The following is a 16033-nucleotide window of genomic DNA, read 5'->3' on the forward strand; positions in this document are numbered from 1 at the left end:
GTGTGACGGTTTGACAAAACGAGTAATTTGAGGAAATCCTCTTTAGCTCTGGAAAACTGCTATTGGTATTTTTTAGTATTTTCTGGCTTTTTATAAATAGTTTATTGATGAATTGGAAAAAATTATTAGCACATTAATCGACAAAGGATATAGTCACTAGCTGCAGGCCTCCTGTAAACCTCAACAGTTACTTTTTTTCCAAGTGCTGCATGTTATGCTCTGAGCACCAGAATGAATTCAACTTATGAAAAATAAATTCTTCTGGGGCAGTAGAGATACTATATATTTTTGGCAACCCAATAAAGTTCATGGTTCAACTGCTAGTTAGTGTGTTTAGCAGTTATTTGACCACTCTACACTGCTGTATATCTAGTGTACTTTGAATATGACTCGTAGAGGTGTGTATTACTGTCATCACACTGACCAGCGCGGCATGGAGTCCCAGTCATACGGGATGTTGAAGAATTCAGTGAAGTAATAAGTCCCACAGATCAAAGGCAGCTGGATACAGAAATGGTTGAACAGCAGCATCTGCAAACATCTCCACTGTTTCTCCCAAGTCTCCGGCTTGTCCTGCATGCACAGTGGGAAGGCTTATTTAGAGCAACCTCAGACTGTAGTGATAAAGTTATGTCTTAACAACCGAAACCAAAAACCAAACACAAACATGTTGGATCTTGTAAACCTGTAAACCTCAACAGTTACTTTTTTCCAAGTGCCGCATGTTATGCTCTGAGCACCAGAGCAAATTTAGCTTATGAAAAATAAACTCTTGTTGGGCAGCAGAAATACTGCTGGTGAAGAATGAATCCTGGGGTGACATTAAGAGTATGGCTGTCATATGAAAAAGTAATTTTTTTGATTGATCTATTTCAGAATTATTTGATCATTTTACCCATTCATTCATTGGTACGTTTTCTTAGTCGGATTTGGGCTTTAATAAGTCACTTCCTGTTTGGCACCAGCTGCTGCTGGCTTACTTGATGCTGCCGTGCGTGCTGGATGGGGCTGTAGGGGTGTGGCCACAGTGCAGCAGAGCGGCGATGGAAGGAACTTACTGTATATACACTCATGAAATCTCCCACTTCCCGATCAACCCACACTTACTGTGTGTACAGCAAAATAACAGCAAGGCTTTACTGAGAAGATTCTGATCTGTGATGTTTAACATCCAAGCCTGAAGTGTCACTGAACCCACTGTCTGCAGAAATGTGTCCAAGTGTCAATAATGAGCAATATCTTCTTAATGCAGTGGTACACATACCGTATCATTATCTGATCACATTTAGTCAAATAAAACTTCTCCACACAACCAAACTCCTGTTCAATCTTGTTCAAATATTTTATTCTAATATAACAAAAACAGACAAACATGTTCAACGTTTCTTTTTGTAAAAACTAAAACAGCATTTAATTCTTGTTACAGTCTTAAACAAAATAGGATTGAACAACCTGGAAGTTCCATATGAGCCAAACCCCTTTCATCAAAAATATACATGGGGTTGTATCAAACATGCCTGACTCGTTTCAGAAGTCAGCACTGAGTGTTTAGAGAGTTCCTACTGAACTGCATTTTAAGAGAGTAAAAACTGTCATCGTGATTCAGTTCAAACTCGAGAAGGAAGCGCTAAAGTGCTGAGACATTCAGAGGTATACAGAAGCATTTCACAAGAAAAGGTTGTGGTACAACCTTATCTTCGTTTAATGACATCGCAAAGCAACAAATCAAAATGAGGATGTTGGTTTTATGGTTTTATTCAGCAAGCAGCTGTTGACAGAAGCAGACAACAATACTTCTTTTGCGGAAAGGCACAGAAGGTGGACTAAAGTCAACATGCAGTCCGATTCAGATCAAACCACAGTAGAGCTGATCAATTTACAGTACAACTTTATAGTGTGTGTGTGTTTGTTTTATTAAGTGTACTGTGAGGAAAGCAGCAACTGTTTGTGTGCTCACTGTGACACTCACTGCCTCGTCCCTCCTTCAGACAAACCAGGGGTGTGAGAGTGAACGTAGGTGTGAGTGGTTTACTGCTCCTTCTTGTCTCCACCCTGTTTATGCATGTACTTGCTGTACTGGTTGTCTGTATTCAGTAGCTTGTCCCACCAGGTGAAGGTGGAGGCGTAGTTCCCGACAAAGTTCATGTGGTGGAAGTCGTGGAAACGAGCGCCGGCATAGAACGGGATCAGGTGGAGAGGGTTCAGAGGGATGTCATAACCGCTGACAGGGAGGAGAGAAAGAGAAGGGAATAAAGGTAAGTCACCTTTTCATTCAAAAATAATGCAAAAAGACTCAATATCTGCAATCAAAAATGACTGTATGTTTAGGAATTTTCCAACAAATTTTCTGACAAATGCTTGTTAGGTGGGATATTGAAAATGATCATAAATGTCATATTTATAATGGTGATAGTGAAGTTATGATGCATTTATAATGGCTCTGTCCTCATGTTGTTGTCTAATGGCTGGATACCAAGAGGTAGTTAGCGTTACAGGTAGTTAGTTACTCTATTGTATTGAGTGTGTGACCGCAAACTGTAACACTTGGTCACTTAGCACTCTTGCATTATATACTGTTGTAAAAAAAATATTTTTGATTTGGAGATGCAAAAAGAGCCAGATTTTTTAGGCTTTTTGTTTGTCAAACACTATTTCATTTTAGAGCGCATAATTGCAAATAGGCAGGGAAAGCTAAATGATTGCGGGAGAAAACGGTGAAAATTAAAGCAAGATATAGCAACGTTTCTTTATGATTTTCTTTCTTTTGCATCATAGATCAGAGTGATGCAATATAAACGTACGAAAGCAACAAAAGCACAGAGAGCCATTGACTATAGAGCAATTTAAGAAAAGGTAAGTCCAAAATAATGGGTTTTAAAAAGACATATAATCAAAGATAAAAGAGCTAGCTGGCCTGATCAACCACTAATTGTTGATATTATTTATACAACCACCGTCTGTGAACTTGGCTCACGTCTCGTATGGTGTCTTCAAAGTTTTTTATATTTAACATCCTTTTAAATCCCCTGCACACATTTACGTTATATTTATCCGAAAAAACTTACGCTAAAGTATAAAAGAATAATAATAAGCCCATATTACAATACAGGAGTTCAACTTCCCCTAATAGTAACATCTGGTGTTCTCTGGTGCCCTCTAGTGGTCGACCTTACAAGTTACTGACAGAGGTAACATGATTAGCTACGTGCAGGTTCACATGAACTATGGATACACTGTTTATTGTATGCACTGATGCAACTGCTCCTCTGTTTCTCTAGTGCTTTAAAGTAATTGTGTGTGAAATGTTACTATTTTTAGGTCATAATAATTACAGGTGTACGTAAAAGTTTGGGCACCTCTGGGCAAATGCCATATTTTGATGATTTTTGAAAAATAGTAAATACAAACTCCTGCAGACAATAAAAAATCAGCCATTCTTCAAATATGAGTGTACTGTTTCTTTTTATTTCATGAACTTAAAAAAAAAATTAATTGTGGCATGTGCAAAAGTTTGGGCACTAAGTTGAACAGAGAGAGTGTGTGCACATGCCCAGTATGTGGAACCTGTTAATGTGTCCTACCTGTGGACGTCAATGGTCTCCAGCAGGCGGAAAGCCACCCAGGCCCACAGGAAGAACACGTGGTTACAGAAGATCATGATGCCAATGAAGAAACCAGCTCCCAGGATGAGAGTCTCAGCGGGATGGGCGTATTCTGCCTGCATGCCAAACGGAGCCTGAGGGACAGCAGAGAGCCTTTTACATGCCATGATGTGTTTGCATTCACCTTTTCATCTGAATGGGAGCTACTACATGCTTAATAACTAACTGCACTGTCAAGAGATTAACCAGAAAGGGGTTTGTTTGTGTTTATTTATCTTATCACTTGTGTGTTTTACTCACAGTGAACTCATGGTGGACTTTGTGGATGTATTTGTAGATCCTGCGGTGGTGCAGCAGGCGATGGAGGAAGTAGTGCCAGGTGTCTTCAACAACAGCACAACCAAAGCACTGAGCCAGGAGGTACGGCCTGGAGAAAAACAGAGGGAGAGAAAAACTCAGTGAGTTAACGCCCCGCCAATTGGCGTTTTAATGCAAGAGACCACAGCATCAACTAACAGCATACAATATGATTCATATGCATACAAAGGGGGAAAAAAAGGGATGTCTAAGTTCAAAATAATCAGCTATATAATAATAATAATAATGTGGATTAATACATGTCCATGAAAGAGTTGAACTGCGTGTATACTGGCTATATACTATTATTAGTATTAACAAATTAAACTTTATTCTGTTCTGGATGTCCGTTCTTCTATTTGCTATTTTCTTATGTGTTGTGTTATTTTTCAATTGGGCCTTATTAAGTTTTTTACCCTGTGTTGTTGTTGTCCCTTCATGTCCTTGTTTGTTGCTGGACTGTTTGTTCTTTTGATCGTTTTCCTGGTTTTGTGTAATATATTGCTCTTGTTCTTTTTTGTACACTGTAGTCAATATTTTGTCAATAAAGTTGAAAAAAAAACTTGCTACTACCTACAAAAAGAAAACAATATTTTTTGCAACCCTATAAAGTTCATGGTTCAACTGCAAGTGAGTGTGTGTAGCAGTTATTTGACTACTCTACACTGCTGTATATCTAGTGTACTTTGAATATGACGCGTAGAGGTGTGTATTACTGTCATCACACTGACCAGCGCGGCATGGAGTCCCAGTCATACGGGATGTTGAAGAATTCAGTGAAGTAATAAGTCCCACAGATCAAAGGCAGCTGGATACAGAAATGGTTGAACAGCAGCATCTTGAAACATCTCCACTGTTTCTCCCAAGTCTCCGGCTTGTCCTGCATGCACAGTGGGAAGGCTTATTTAGAGCAACCTCAGACTGTAGTGATAAAATTATGTCCAACAACCAAAAACAAACACAAACCTGTTGGATCTTGTATTTCTGCATGAAGGGCATGAACTGGAAGAGGAAACCAGGTAGGCAGAAAAGGAAATAGATGAACTCATGGACGATGAGCGACCCCCAGGTGGCAATCTGGAACTTGGTGTAGTTGTCCAACATGTAGCCCCAGGCACGTTCCAGCGAGGGCTGGAAGGGGTTTTCTGGAAGCACTGCATCTACATACTCCACTGCTAGGTAGGCAGAGCTCAAGATGTCTGCCGTGCCGTTCACCGCCATGATGGAAGACGCAAGGTGACTGCAGGTCTGAAGAGAAGACTGGAAAACAGGAACTCGATGTTACATGTACAGTACTTACATGCAGCATTACAACTAATTCCACTCTAAGTTTCTCTTGTAAAATTTACAAAAATATTTTTAAGAATAGGAGGGGCAACAGAAACAATCCTTAAAACAGAGAAACTACATGTAATAAAAACAACGGTCATCATCATATCAAGGCTAAAGAAATAATATAACCGGTACAATATGAGGGAATTAAATGAATAATGCCGATAAAAATGCACCAAAGAAACATGAAACTCACAGAAATTAATAATCACTTTACCAAAAGAGAGAATTAAGAAGAAAGGTCTGCTGCACATATACATTACTTAATGGAGCAATGTTGGTTGTTAAAACTCGTTAGATAATCTACAGAATGCTGCATATATACAATACTTTTTTTCTTTTTTTTACTACATCTCGTCTTCAATATTTGCAGTATTTATACCTTGTACAAGTTTTTTTTTTTTTTAACATCAATTCTGAGCAGAATTGTCGAGGTGCACTTTGCCTTAAACAGTGTTGCATGACATGTCCAAGCCAGCATTGTTAAACGCCATTTAATTCATTAAATAATAATTACAAGCACGCAGAATGGCACTAATAGTAGACTGTTTGTGAGACCACTAATACACTTCAATACAACAAGGTGATAAACACTGGCAGCCGCTAAAAGTTTGTTATAGATAAAACTACCCCTCTCACGCTATATCATTATCCCTTATAATGGTCAGTGTGTCACTTGTTCTTGCACACTAGCTTGATTAAGTGTCTATTAATTAAAAATAACAACCGTCCGTCTCAGATATAACAGGCCTAAATATCCTTTACAGGATTCCACAACTGGCGACACAGCTTTCCGCCTCCATTCCTACTCCATATGCCTGAATAACAAATAAAGCATTTGCCAATTCAGCTGGAAATTCCGCTAAATGTTTCAATCGTAGACAAAAACAACGTAAGACTCTCACCCTTCCGCGGTACGTCCCGTCTACCTGCGCGAGAGGCGGACGGCCGGGTGAAGTACAGTGATATCGAACCATCTGATTGGCCGAGATGAGAGGAGACTGACGTCGGAGGGCCGAGCGGCCTCTCTGGTTGGTCCGCCTGATGGAGTGATGATAGTGAGACTAAAGGTTTCCAAAGCAACAGCCAATCAGAGGCGAGCCCTGCTTTCATAACCCTTGCGGTGTTGAATGGATTGTCCGGGGAAGAGATGGGGTGGTCAGACAACTTTGAGTCATGCGCGTGTCCTCCATCCTAAATTTACATTACAACATATTCAAACGACTTCTAAAAATGTTGCAAAGGCTTTGAAAGTAAATTGTGAGAATTATTCATAATTTACCCTGTTAACATATTACTATTACACCCTAAAGTAGCACCAAACTGATGTTTTTTCCCTTTTAAAAGAAAGTAAATTTATTAAAAACACGTTACTCTGCATTATAAATTGCGTCTCATCTCAGTCTTTGTCACATTTAACATTTAATCATGACATGAATAATTTGAATTTAATTTGAAATTGGTCAATATGATCAATCAAAACAATGCTTTTGTATGCTGTACAAAAGTTTTAGGCATTAAAAGTAAAGTGAAGGTTCCTTTAAAAGTAATGCCACATGAGTCTCTAGTTATCAATTCACTTCACTCAAAGTGATATAAACATAAAAAACCTAGATCAAATCAATATTTGATGTGGCCAACCTTGGCCTTTAAAACAGCACCCAGGTACTCGGCAGGAAGGTTGTTCCAAGCATCTTGGAGAACTTGCCACAGTTCCTCTGTGGACTGAGTCTGACTCAGCGTCTTCAGTCTCTTCATGTAGTCCCAGACTGACTTCATGATGTTGAGATCAGGGCTCTGTGGGGCCAGACCACCTGCTGCAGGACTCCTTGTTCTTGTAGCTGAAGATAGTTCTTTATGACTGTATTTTTGGGCTCATTGTTGTGCTGCTCCAGAATGAATTTGGGCCTTTATATTACAGAGGTTAAATATCCAGCCTGTTTGACTTCATAATAAATGGGTTGCTGTAAAATGAATAAAATATCACACATGCACATTCCATTTCAACATTTTACTGATTTGGCAAAGTTTTAAAAACAGATTATATCATTTCACTGCTTTAAATACAAGAAGCATATTTATTAATGATAATATAAAACAAGTAATGAAACATTTTCAAAGTCATTAGCCTACATGACATTCCTCAATACACTGACAAGAAACAGCGATACCAGTTACTATTATAGCAATTTTCAATATAGGAGGAGACGGAAGAAAAAGAGACTGAAGAAAAAAGAAAATCAAGAGTAGGTTTGGTCACTTTCCAGAGAGAGAGAAAACAGATTAGTAGAGTAATAAAGAGAGACGGAAAAGAAGAGACATATTAAAATTGGCACATTCATAGTACGTCAGGGTGTGCAGTAGTTAATAGGGTTGCTACACCAGGGGAGAAGAGGGTACTGTTCAAGGATAAGAGGTTAGAGATGGGGACCATGCAGTGAGTTCAGGCTGTTGTTGTCATTAGTGGTTACAACCACAGTAAAGACGGCTGCCAGGTGACGATAAAGCACTGATACATCCAACTGTTTTTCATCTCCAACAGCTTCTCCCTCTGTCTCTCACTGTTTTTGGCAAGATGAAACGAGGCTTCTCCTTTACCAGAGGTGTTAGTATTCCAGTGAGGTCTTGTTTTCTTGTTGTTGGTTTTTTGTTTTTTTTTCCAGAAGAAATGTAGATTTTCTGCGACTGCTTCTCACAGTTGTTCTGAATTCATGCGTCTAATGCAACCGACACACCGATCTAAAGTCAGTTCTCAAAATGGATTTCCTTATCCCAGAGCAGCAGCCGAGTCCAGCTGTGCTCTGTCCAGTAGCAGTACTCAAGGCATAAGAAAAGGAGAAAAAGAGGGACGTGTAAATTGACATTCAGGCACTCTTGAACAGCCAAACTGCAACACTGTAAAGGTCAGAGGTCAGACAGAGTGCATTCATGCGGCGTCGGACCAGGCATCACCACAGAGACTCAGATGCACACAAACACACATGCTCACATGTGCAAGCAATGGAGCACCTTTAAATGCAAGCACACACACACACACACACACACACACACTCAGACGGACAAACACATACACTTCTCAGGAGGATAAAAAAGAAGGAGAAACAAAGATTTCAGCCACAAACGGTCGTTCTCTGCCTTCATCTCCCATAGATTAGATCAGTGGTCTTTCTCGGAGCTGGTTCGTGTTAACTTTAGTAATGTTAAAGTAACTTTGCAGTTATAGTAGCTTCATTTCAGTAGCGTTTCAGTGGCACTGCATTGGTACAGTGGCGCTTCGAACTGGTTTGTCCAGTCACTGCTGCAGTCCTTCCGGGGGGGGGGGATTAAAACGCGGGTTTAGCCCCCCCCCCGTTTGTTACAGCTCCCCCTGTTCAGGTAAGTGCAAAAATCTTCATCATCATCATCCTCAACAACAACAATCTTATCATTTTCTTCATCCGTGTCAGTGCCTGCGCTAATGCTGCCCAACATCCAAGCATTGGCGTCATAGACAGATCCAAGATCAGTATTCAGCAGGAGAATACCCTCCGCTCCGAATCAGTGGCAGGTGTCAAGAGCGGTCATAAGGGCTTGTCAATCACAGCCACACCTGTAATCAAAGAAATAAAAGCCCTAAAATTTTGATGGTGCATCACTATTGCCACACATAATTTTTATGGAAATCTCTAATATAAATGTAAAAATACTGGAAAAAAAAAAAAAAAAAATCAAAGCAAAACATTTTTATGTCCAATACAGTTACTGTTGCTATTACTTTCAGTAGGAACACCAGTTTTAAGAGTAGGAATATTTGTAATAGTTGCATTAGCAATGAACTGCATGTGACTTTCTTGATATGATAAGTATGATATTTCATTCTCTGTCTGATGTCCTTGTGTAACTTCTACGATAAAGTGAATTGAATTTCATGCAAAAATACGTTATGCAACCATCTACAGAACAAGGAGAGAAAACAGCGTCCTTACCAGTTTTAGCTTAACACGGATATTGTATATCAGTATCTGCATATATGTCGGCCAGTAAGTAACCAGAAATTGTGGTAATGAGGTGCCAAAGACATTTTTGAGGTCATTTAGAAAGTGTCGCCTTTACGTAGTTCACTAGAAAAGCATTGACAAGTTTTCTTGCTCACAATCCTTTAATAACCCATATGAGGGAATCCTTATTAAAAAGAATTTTTTTATGTTATCAGTTTTTTTTTCAAACTCTCAAATATCACTATAAGTATCAGTAATTCAGTAATTCCCATGCTGTAGAACTTTGATCCACCGTATATACTGGATATTTTTCTGCCCACACACAGTCTCACATCAGACTAAAGGTCATGATGCCATCTCCTGAACAGCAGCGAGGCAGCGAAAGCTGGCACCGCAAAATTACATCTATTGCTTCCTGTGCCCCTCTGGTATCATTTGGTAAACATTAGTAAACAAGAGCGGGCTTTGTTCAGTTTACTGATGCTGCATTACTGTACATGAGTCTTGGAATAGGGCTGGGCAATAATGAGTAAGAATATTTTATTTTGGTGCCGATACATATCACTTTATGGTGGATGTATGCAAAATCCCAAACTTTTCAATGCTATGCAATGAATGTGTTCCATTGTTGTTATAGATCAGACATCACAAAAATTTAAATAATGTGTGTTTTTAATTTTTAATGACCAATTTGTCTGCAATTATTGATTTGGACAACAGAATAGTGACGGTAAATCAACAAATGATATGATAATCTCATTATGCCTAAACCATAGGTTCGGCTTCCTACAGCCGCCTGCATTTTGGATGCAACATGTTTAAAGTTAAATCGGCGTGGCTTGCTGTAACTACGTTGCAGCACTTTACAAACAAACACCTTTCCATTTTGTCAGTGTCTATGTTCACACCTGCATAACTGCGTCCTGTGCTCATGCAGGTTGGCAGCAGTGTCCACTTGTCCGAGTTCGGATTGTAGAACTCCACAGAAGCCAAATTACAGCTGCCATCATCTCCTCCCACCACATAGAGTAAGTTGTTTACAGCACACACACCTGAAAACACACACGTGCATTTACACAGAATGAAGAATAATGAGCATCGAATAGAGGAACTTCTCACATCTCAGGACGTCTGGTGGACGGACTGTCTTGCTTACCTGCGTTGCGTCGACACATGTTCATGTCAGCTACCTGCCGCCAGCTGTTGGAGGACGGATCATAGACTTCACAACTCTTCCTCACCAACGGACCGTCGTGTCCCCCCACAGCGTAGAGTAAACCTTTTAACACACCTACACCTGAGAAGACATTGGACACACGGTTAATAATATTTATGGCAATGGTTTTTACAGGAGACGCTAAATATTTCTGTCTCATTTTGGTCCTGAAATTAGAAAGTTCATCTTTCTCCCCTGTCTCTTTAATGTTTTTTTAAAATATGTAACCATCAGTGTATTTTTGTATTGTTTGATGGTAAATCTGTACGAATCATTTATCTTTATTTTGGTGCACGTTTTAACACTTCTATAAAAATATTTTGCAGTTAACCAACCACCGTGCACATGGGCCACACACACACACTCAGACACACACCTGCACCGCTGCGTCTTGTGCCCATCTCAGCTATGTAGCTCCACGTGTTGCTTTTCGGGTTATAAGCTTCTACTGTACTCAGACATTGCCTTGTCGCTCCATCGTAACCTCCGACTGCATACAGGATCCCTGAAAAAACACACAAAGAAGGCATATATTACATAACTTAGAACGAGGCACAGCGGTGGACAAAATAACAGAAACGCATTAATAAAGTAGCCATGCAGGCTGACAGAGTTGTTGATGCAGGGTATGCCATATTTTGCAGTATTTTGTTGCAGAAGTACTCCTTTAAGTATTTTGTTGTTTAAGTATTTTAGTTTTTCTTGATTTCATAACTTTTACTTTATGGGTTATAAACTTATTTCTCCTTGTTTCATAGATTAATAAAGTGGGTTGCCTGCTGAATGGTCTTTCATTCTGTGTGGATGACGTTCTAGTTGGGATAACTTTGGGAGGGCATTTTTCTTGTGAATCATCTTCCTCATTTTTTAGATTCACATCTTGCTAAATCACCTAATTTTTCAGTTTTTGTGAAAAATACACCGGCAATTTAGATAACCGCAATTAAAACACAGAGTAAAAGAAACTGCACTGGCAAACAAGAAAAAGTAATCATAAGAACACCTTCACCAACATGATTTAACAGGGCATTTGCTGAATAAACTACTGGAGGGGGAGAAAAAAAAAAGAAATCAATCCAATAATAAACCACAAGCTTTTTTTAAAGTTTTTTATATTGTATAAATTATATAAACATGTTATACCAAATCACAATATTGTTAAAATTCCAATAATATGTCATTATATCAGGAGCATCAAGCGAATTCCTGCCTCTACAAACTGTAGGTTCTGTCTCAGTCTCAAAACAAAAGAAAAAAAAAAAACATAACCTTTACCAGAGTTGTATTTATTACAGGACTATGGTATTAAATTGTTTTGCATTTTCTATTATTTTGTCCATCCTTTCAATCTATTTCTAAATGCTGACTGTAAAACCAAACTGGGAATTGTATTCACCATTGACGACACCCACTCCCACACTGCTGCGTCGGGTACTCATGGGTAACACGTGGAACCACTCGTCTGTCTTAGCGTTGTACGCCTCGACTGTCGACAGACCTGCAAACACACAGAACATGTATCAAAAACGCCATAAACAATCACATATTTTAAAATTCAATGTCGCTACACAAACTTTTAAAGCCTGTTTCATCCTCATGTTTTAACGTTTTAACACAGCCACACATTTAACACAACGGTACCTGTGCTGCCATCAAAGCCTCCCACAGCGTACAGGAGCCCACTGAGCACAGCAGCTCCGAGCGTTGACCGACGGTCCTGCATGCTGCTCACGCTGGTCCAGCGGTCCATCATCGGGTCGTAGCAGTCGACCGTCCGTACGCGCAAAGAACCGTTGAAACCGCCGACTGCGTACACACAACCGCCCACGTACACCACACCTGAAGACAAAAACAGGGGAACCTTAAACATCAACACACAGATCTACAGAGTCACGCTGCCTGGTTTAATAAGGATGAAAGCTGAAGGAGCCTCAAAGTGGAAATGGTCCACAGGGGTGGATCTCCACCTCATTATTAGTGCCACCAGGTTGTGTCAAAAAAAAAATAAAAATCAATGCTTATACTCATACTTATGAATTACAGGTAAACTCACAGATAAACTGTTAACCAGGTTAACCTGGTACACCTTTTTCCAGTAACACAAGCACTGCAGAGTGAAACTCAATTTACCGCTTTATTCACCGTCAATGGGAACGTTCTTGTAACACACCCTGGAACTGTATGATTTACAGGTAGATGAGGACCACCTGAATGCACCATTAGTTTTTGTGATGCCAAACCGTCTCATCTTGGTAGGGGGTGAAGGTTTAGTCTGGAACTCATGTCCTCTGATGGACCCACGTTCCTCACAGGATCTAGCCTCGTAACCGTGATGCAATTTATAGTACTGTTTTCAAGGGTTTCCTACCTGCTCTGCACCTTCTGGTGGGGAGTTCAGCCACCTGGTACCACCGCTGCTCCTCAAAATCGTAACATTCAACACTGCGGATAGCCTTGGGAGCCTGGCCTCCAACCACCACCATCACCTAAAAACATCCCCAAACAGCAGTGTCAAAACATGATGAACTGTAGATCAATTATTGCTTTTCCCTTTTTAAGTCCTCAAACTACCTTCTGCTGTGGTAAAAACTCAGTAGTGACTGTGTCTATACCTTAGGACAGCAGGCTGGAGTCCTCATGCGGGTGCGTGCAGTCTTCATCAGAGCCCGCTGGTCAGCTGGCAGCAGGTGGTACTTCATGGCCTCAATCAGGTAGTCTTTACACGCACTGCTATTCTTGATCAGAGACTCCTCCTCTACCCGCTGACACAACCAAACAGTGAGAGAAGAGCAAATCAGCCAGCAGGATTTACAGAGAACTACAGTATATTCTGACTCAGCAGCATTTTCTATTGTTGTGACATATTTCAACTAAAAGCAAAGGAAATTCTGAACAGGATATCATCGTGAATAAAGACTAATACTGATTCTACTGATGCCGGTTAATTTGTGTTTGTAGATGTGGGGGAAATACATGATGTTTTTTCTGAAAAAAGATGAAATGCTACACAGCTTTGGCCATAAACATCAATGTTAAATGTCAGCGAAATCAGCTGAAAGACTAAACTCAACTAAAACACATCCACAACAAGGGTAACAGCATGCGACTTGTCCAATATCGATCTACTGAGAGTTTAATCTGACTCTATAGGCCTAAATGACTCACATAAAGACCACTGAAACTTTGAAAATGTATTTCCTATTGGAAAGTTAGATTTTTAAATTTTTTTTTTTGTTTTTGAATCACAAACAACAAAATGAACTTTTTTAATAGAGAAGAACTGTCAACATTCTCTTCACAACCGATCACACACTACTGTTTCATTCATAGGTTCGTTTTTACATGAATCCAAGTGCTGTCAAAAATTCAGATCAACTAAAAGGTTGTTTTGTTGGCAGTGGAAGCAAATCAGCACACATACAGAGCAGCCTGGCGTCTGCGAGAGGGAAGAAACCGCAAAACTCTCCTTGTGGATGTCAAATTAATAAACACTTTAGCTCTACTCTGCTTGCTTGGTGTTTACTAGGTGTTTTAGCTCCTTTGATACCCAGAAACAGCAACAATAGGGAAATTATTAAATATTAAAATCCTGCTTCCAGTACTGCCTGATGATGTCGTATTTCACTCTTGTATGCACATTACATTCTACACATAACAAGACATCTTACGTTTTACTTGAAATATCCATACTTACGTTTTGTTCTGCATTCTCATGTCCAATATTGCACTATATTTCATATTCCATGCTCCATATTCACTTTTAATTACTATCTTATATTCTACTACTCATTACGCTGTACACTGTTTTTGCCTTTGCTCTCTTTCGTTTTTCTTTAATTGAAATTCGCTCTTTACGTCAATACTAGTTCGTTTTTACTATAAATACAATATTAATATAACCTCTTTCATGATACTATGCACAACCTATGGTGATGATAGCAAAGCCGTATTATGTGCCATTAAGTACGTGACAAATACATTTTTGAGTCTAAGGGGGGAAAAAAACGGCTTGGTAGGTCATTTGGAAAAGCTCATTGTCAATTTGTACAAATCTTTGCTTAGTTCTGTCAGAGCAACAGTGAAATAGTGACATTTAAAGTCGTCTGTATCTGCAAATGGTTACAGTCATAAACAAAACCCAGAACAAATTAAAAACTGAGATCAGTGGGTCGTCCCAGATCTCTGAATCACAATTCTGTCAAGCTACCCTTGGAGATTACGTGTCTGAAGATTTTTATATGTCACGAGTACTTCATGATATACTAAAACTTCATTTGGCACTGGTGTGGGAAAAGACATCACCTGATGTGTTTGCCACCTCATCCCTGTTTCAACAAAAGCAGAAAAAAATAGTTGGACAATTTCTACCGTAAACTAGATACATAGCAACATGTTGTTCGGCTTTAGGCTGGTTAACACAGACAAAGTTTAGCCTCCCGAGGTAATGAAACAAAAATGACATTTACGCACAGTAAGCTCGTTAAGCAGGAGTTATTGTTATACTGTGGTCAAAACATAATTGGTGGTGTTAAGTGGTGTTAAACTGCGTACTATCATAACAAAGCTCACGTGAGTTCGTTTAAGAGCTCCAACAAAAGCATGCAGATGCAGCCGCTCATACCTGCACCAGGTACTCTCTGGAGAGGAGCGGCAGGCGCACATGCTCCATCAGGTGAGCCAAGTGTTCCTGGCGGACATCTTTATCGTGGTTGACCCAAGCTATCACCGCTTCAAAAACCTAGAGGAAGATCAACACACAGACACTTGAAGCCCATCAGACACAAAAAACACACAATTTGGTCCATGGTGTACAACATATTGAGCAGGGTGAGTGTGTGTGTGTGTGTGTGTGTACCTTCTCTTCTGTGGGGATGGTGAGCTTGTCGCTGGCGATCAGGCTGGACACTTGCTCCATGCCCAAATTAAGGAACTCTTCGCTCCCAACCACCTCAGTGAAATGTTGTTCTGTCAACAAAAATATAAAATGAAAAAAAAAAAAAGCACTTTATGATGGCGGATGAACGCAGTTTTTTCCTCTCTCTAACTTCCACATTTTCACTAATTAAGCCCGTTCTCATTCTGTCTCATTCAATTTCCCACATCCTCCAGGACACACACAAATCTGTTTCAGTATAGCAAGGAAAAAAACAGTGACTCTCACACACTCACGCACACATACAAAAACAGAGCTCTGCGCGCACACACAAACCTGCGTAGCTGTTGGCCTGTGCGAGGAGCTGAGAGCAGGCGTGTAGGTCGGCGAAGGCTCGTATTCCCAGACAGTTGGACGGATGAAGCTGAGAGCTCAGAAACTCGCAACAAGCCTTTTTCACCTCGTTCAGCTGGAGCAGGCCTGCTGCAGGCAGCAACGCCTGTCACACACATATAAATACACACATACACACACACACACACACACACAATGTCTTGCATAAAGAGGTGCTTAACAAGTCATCACCATTCATCCAGCGAAATAACTGGATACTTGTGAGTGCTTATTTGCACTGTAGTGATTTGATTATTCCCTAATTTCAGCAGCAATCTGATGT

The 16033-nt window shown here is 40.0% G+C and overlaps 2 protein-coding genes and 1 long non-coding RNA gene across 4 annotated transcripts in view; 1 reads left to right on the forward strand and 2 right to left on the reverse strand.

The window, feature by feature from the left end:
• Positions 1 to 1370: 1370 nt before the first annotated feature.
• msmo1 (methylsterol monooxygenase 1) lies at positions 1371 to 6263 on the reverse strand. Of its 2 annotated transcripts, none has more exons than XM_040146058.1 (6): positions 6197 to 6263; positions 4926 to 5219; positions 4691 to 4839; positions 3903 to 4029; positions 3582 to 3736; positions 1371 to 2221 (listed from the first exon to the last, which is right to left on the reverse strand). In XM_040146058.1, exons 2-6 carry the CDS (start codon positions 5178 to 5180, stop codon positions 2029 to 2031), a joined length of 879 nt encoding a protein of 292 aa, XP_040001992.1. In that variant the 5' UTR covers positions 5181 to 5219; positions 6197 to 6263; the 3' UTR covers positions 1371 to 2028. The 2 variants fall into 2 exon arrangements, with proteins under 2 accessions (XP_040001992.1, XP_040001993.1); XM_040146059.1 differs by lacking the exon at positions 6197 to 6263 and adding an exon at positions 6019 to 6188.
• LOC120800170 lies at positions 2189 to 4581 on the forward strand. Its single transcript, XR_005708956.1, has 3 exons — positions 2189 to 2255; positions 2776 to 2853; positions 3940 to 4581. It is a non-coding gene; the product is annotated as an uncharacterized LOC120800170 (long non-coding RNA).
• A 1007-nt stretch (positions 6264 to 7270) lies between the features above and the next one.
• Positions 7271 to 16033, reverse strand: part of klhl2 (kelch-like family member 2) — an 18000-nt gene continuing 9237 nt past the window's right edge. The window contains exons 5-15 of the mRNA XM_040147225.1: positions 15694 to 15856; positions 15340 to 15449; positions 15106 to 15222; positions 13097 to 13246; positions 12853 to 12970; positions 12126 to 12323; positions 11881 to 11982; positions 10861 to 10989; positions 10425 to 10565; positions 10177 to 10320; positions 7271 to 8880 (exon numbers count right to left, since the gene is read on the reverse strand). Coding sequence (XP_040003159.1) covers positions 8852 to 8880; positions 10177 to 10320; positions 10425 to 10565; positions 10861 to 10989; positions 11881 to 11982; positions 12126 to 12323; positions 12853 to 12970; positions 13097 to 13246; positions 15106 to 15222; positions 15340 to 15449; positions 15694 to 15856 — 1401 coding nt within the window. The 3' untranslated portion in view covers positions 7271 to 8851. The remainder of the gene's footprint in view (positions 8881 to 10176; positions 10321 to 10424; positions 10566 to 10860; positions 10990 to 11880; positions 11983 to 12125; positions 12324 to 12852; positions 12971 to 13096; positions 13247 to 15105; positions 15223 to 15339; positions 15450 to 15693; positions 15857 to 16033) is intronic.

The sequence above is a fragment of the Xiphias gladius genome, chromosome 15, assembly GCF_016859285.1.
Source record: "Xiphias gladius isolate SHS-SW01 ecotype Sanya breed wild chromosome 15, ASM1685928v1, whole genome shotgun sequence".
In the NCBI taxonomy this organism is placed as follows: Eukaryota; Metazoa; Chordata; class Actinopteri; order Istiophoriformes; family Xiphiidae; genus Xiphias; species Xiphias gladius.

Coding starts and splice junctions, on each gene's coding strand:
- msmo1 (XM_040146058.1), bottom strand. CDS start 5,180: ATGGCGGTGAACGGCACGGCAGACATCTTGAGCTCTGCCTACCTAGCA. Junction 4,840..4,925: donor AGAAATACAAGATCCAACAG/GTTTGTGTTTGT, acceptor CTGTGCATGCAG/GACAAGCCGGAGACTTGGGA. Junction 3,737..3,902: donor AAGTCCACCATGAGTTCACT/GTGAGTAAAACA, acceptor GCTGTCCCTCAG/GCTCCGTTTGGCATGCAGGC.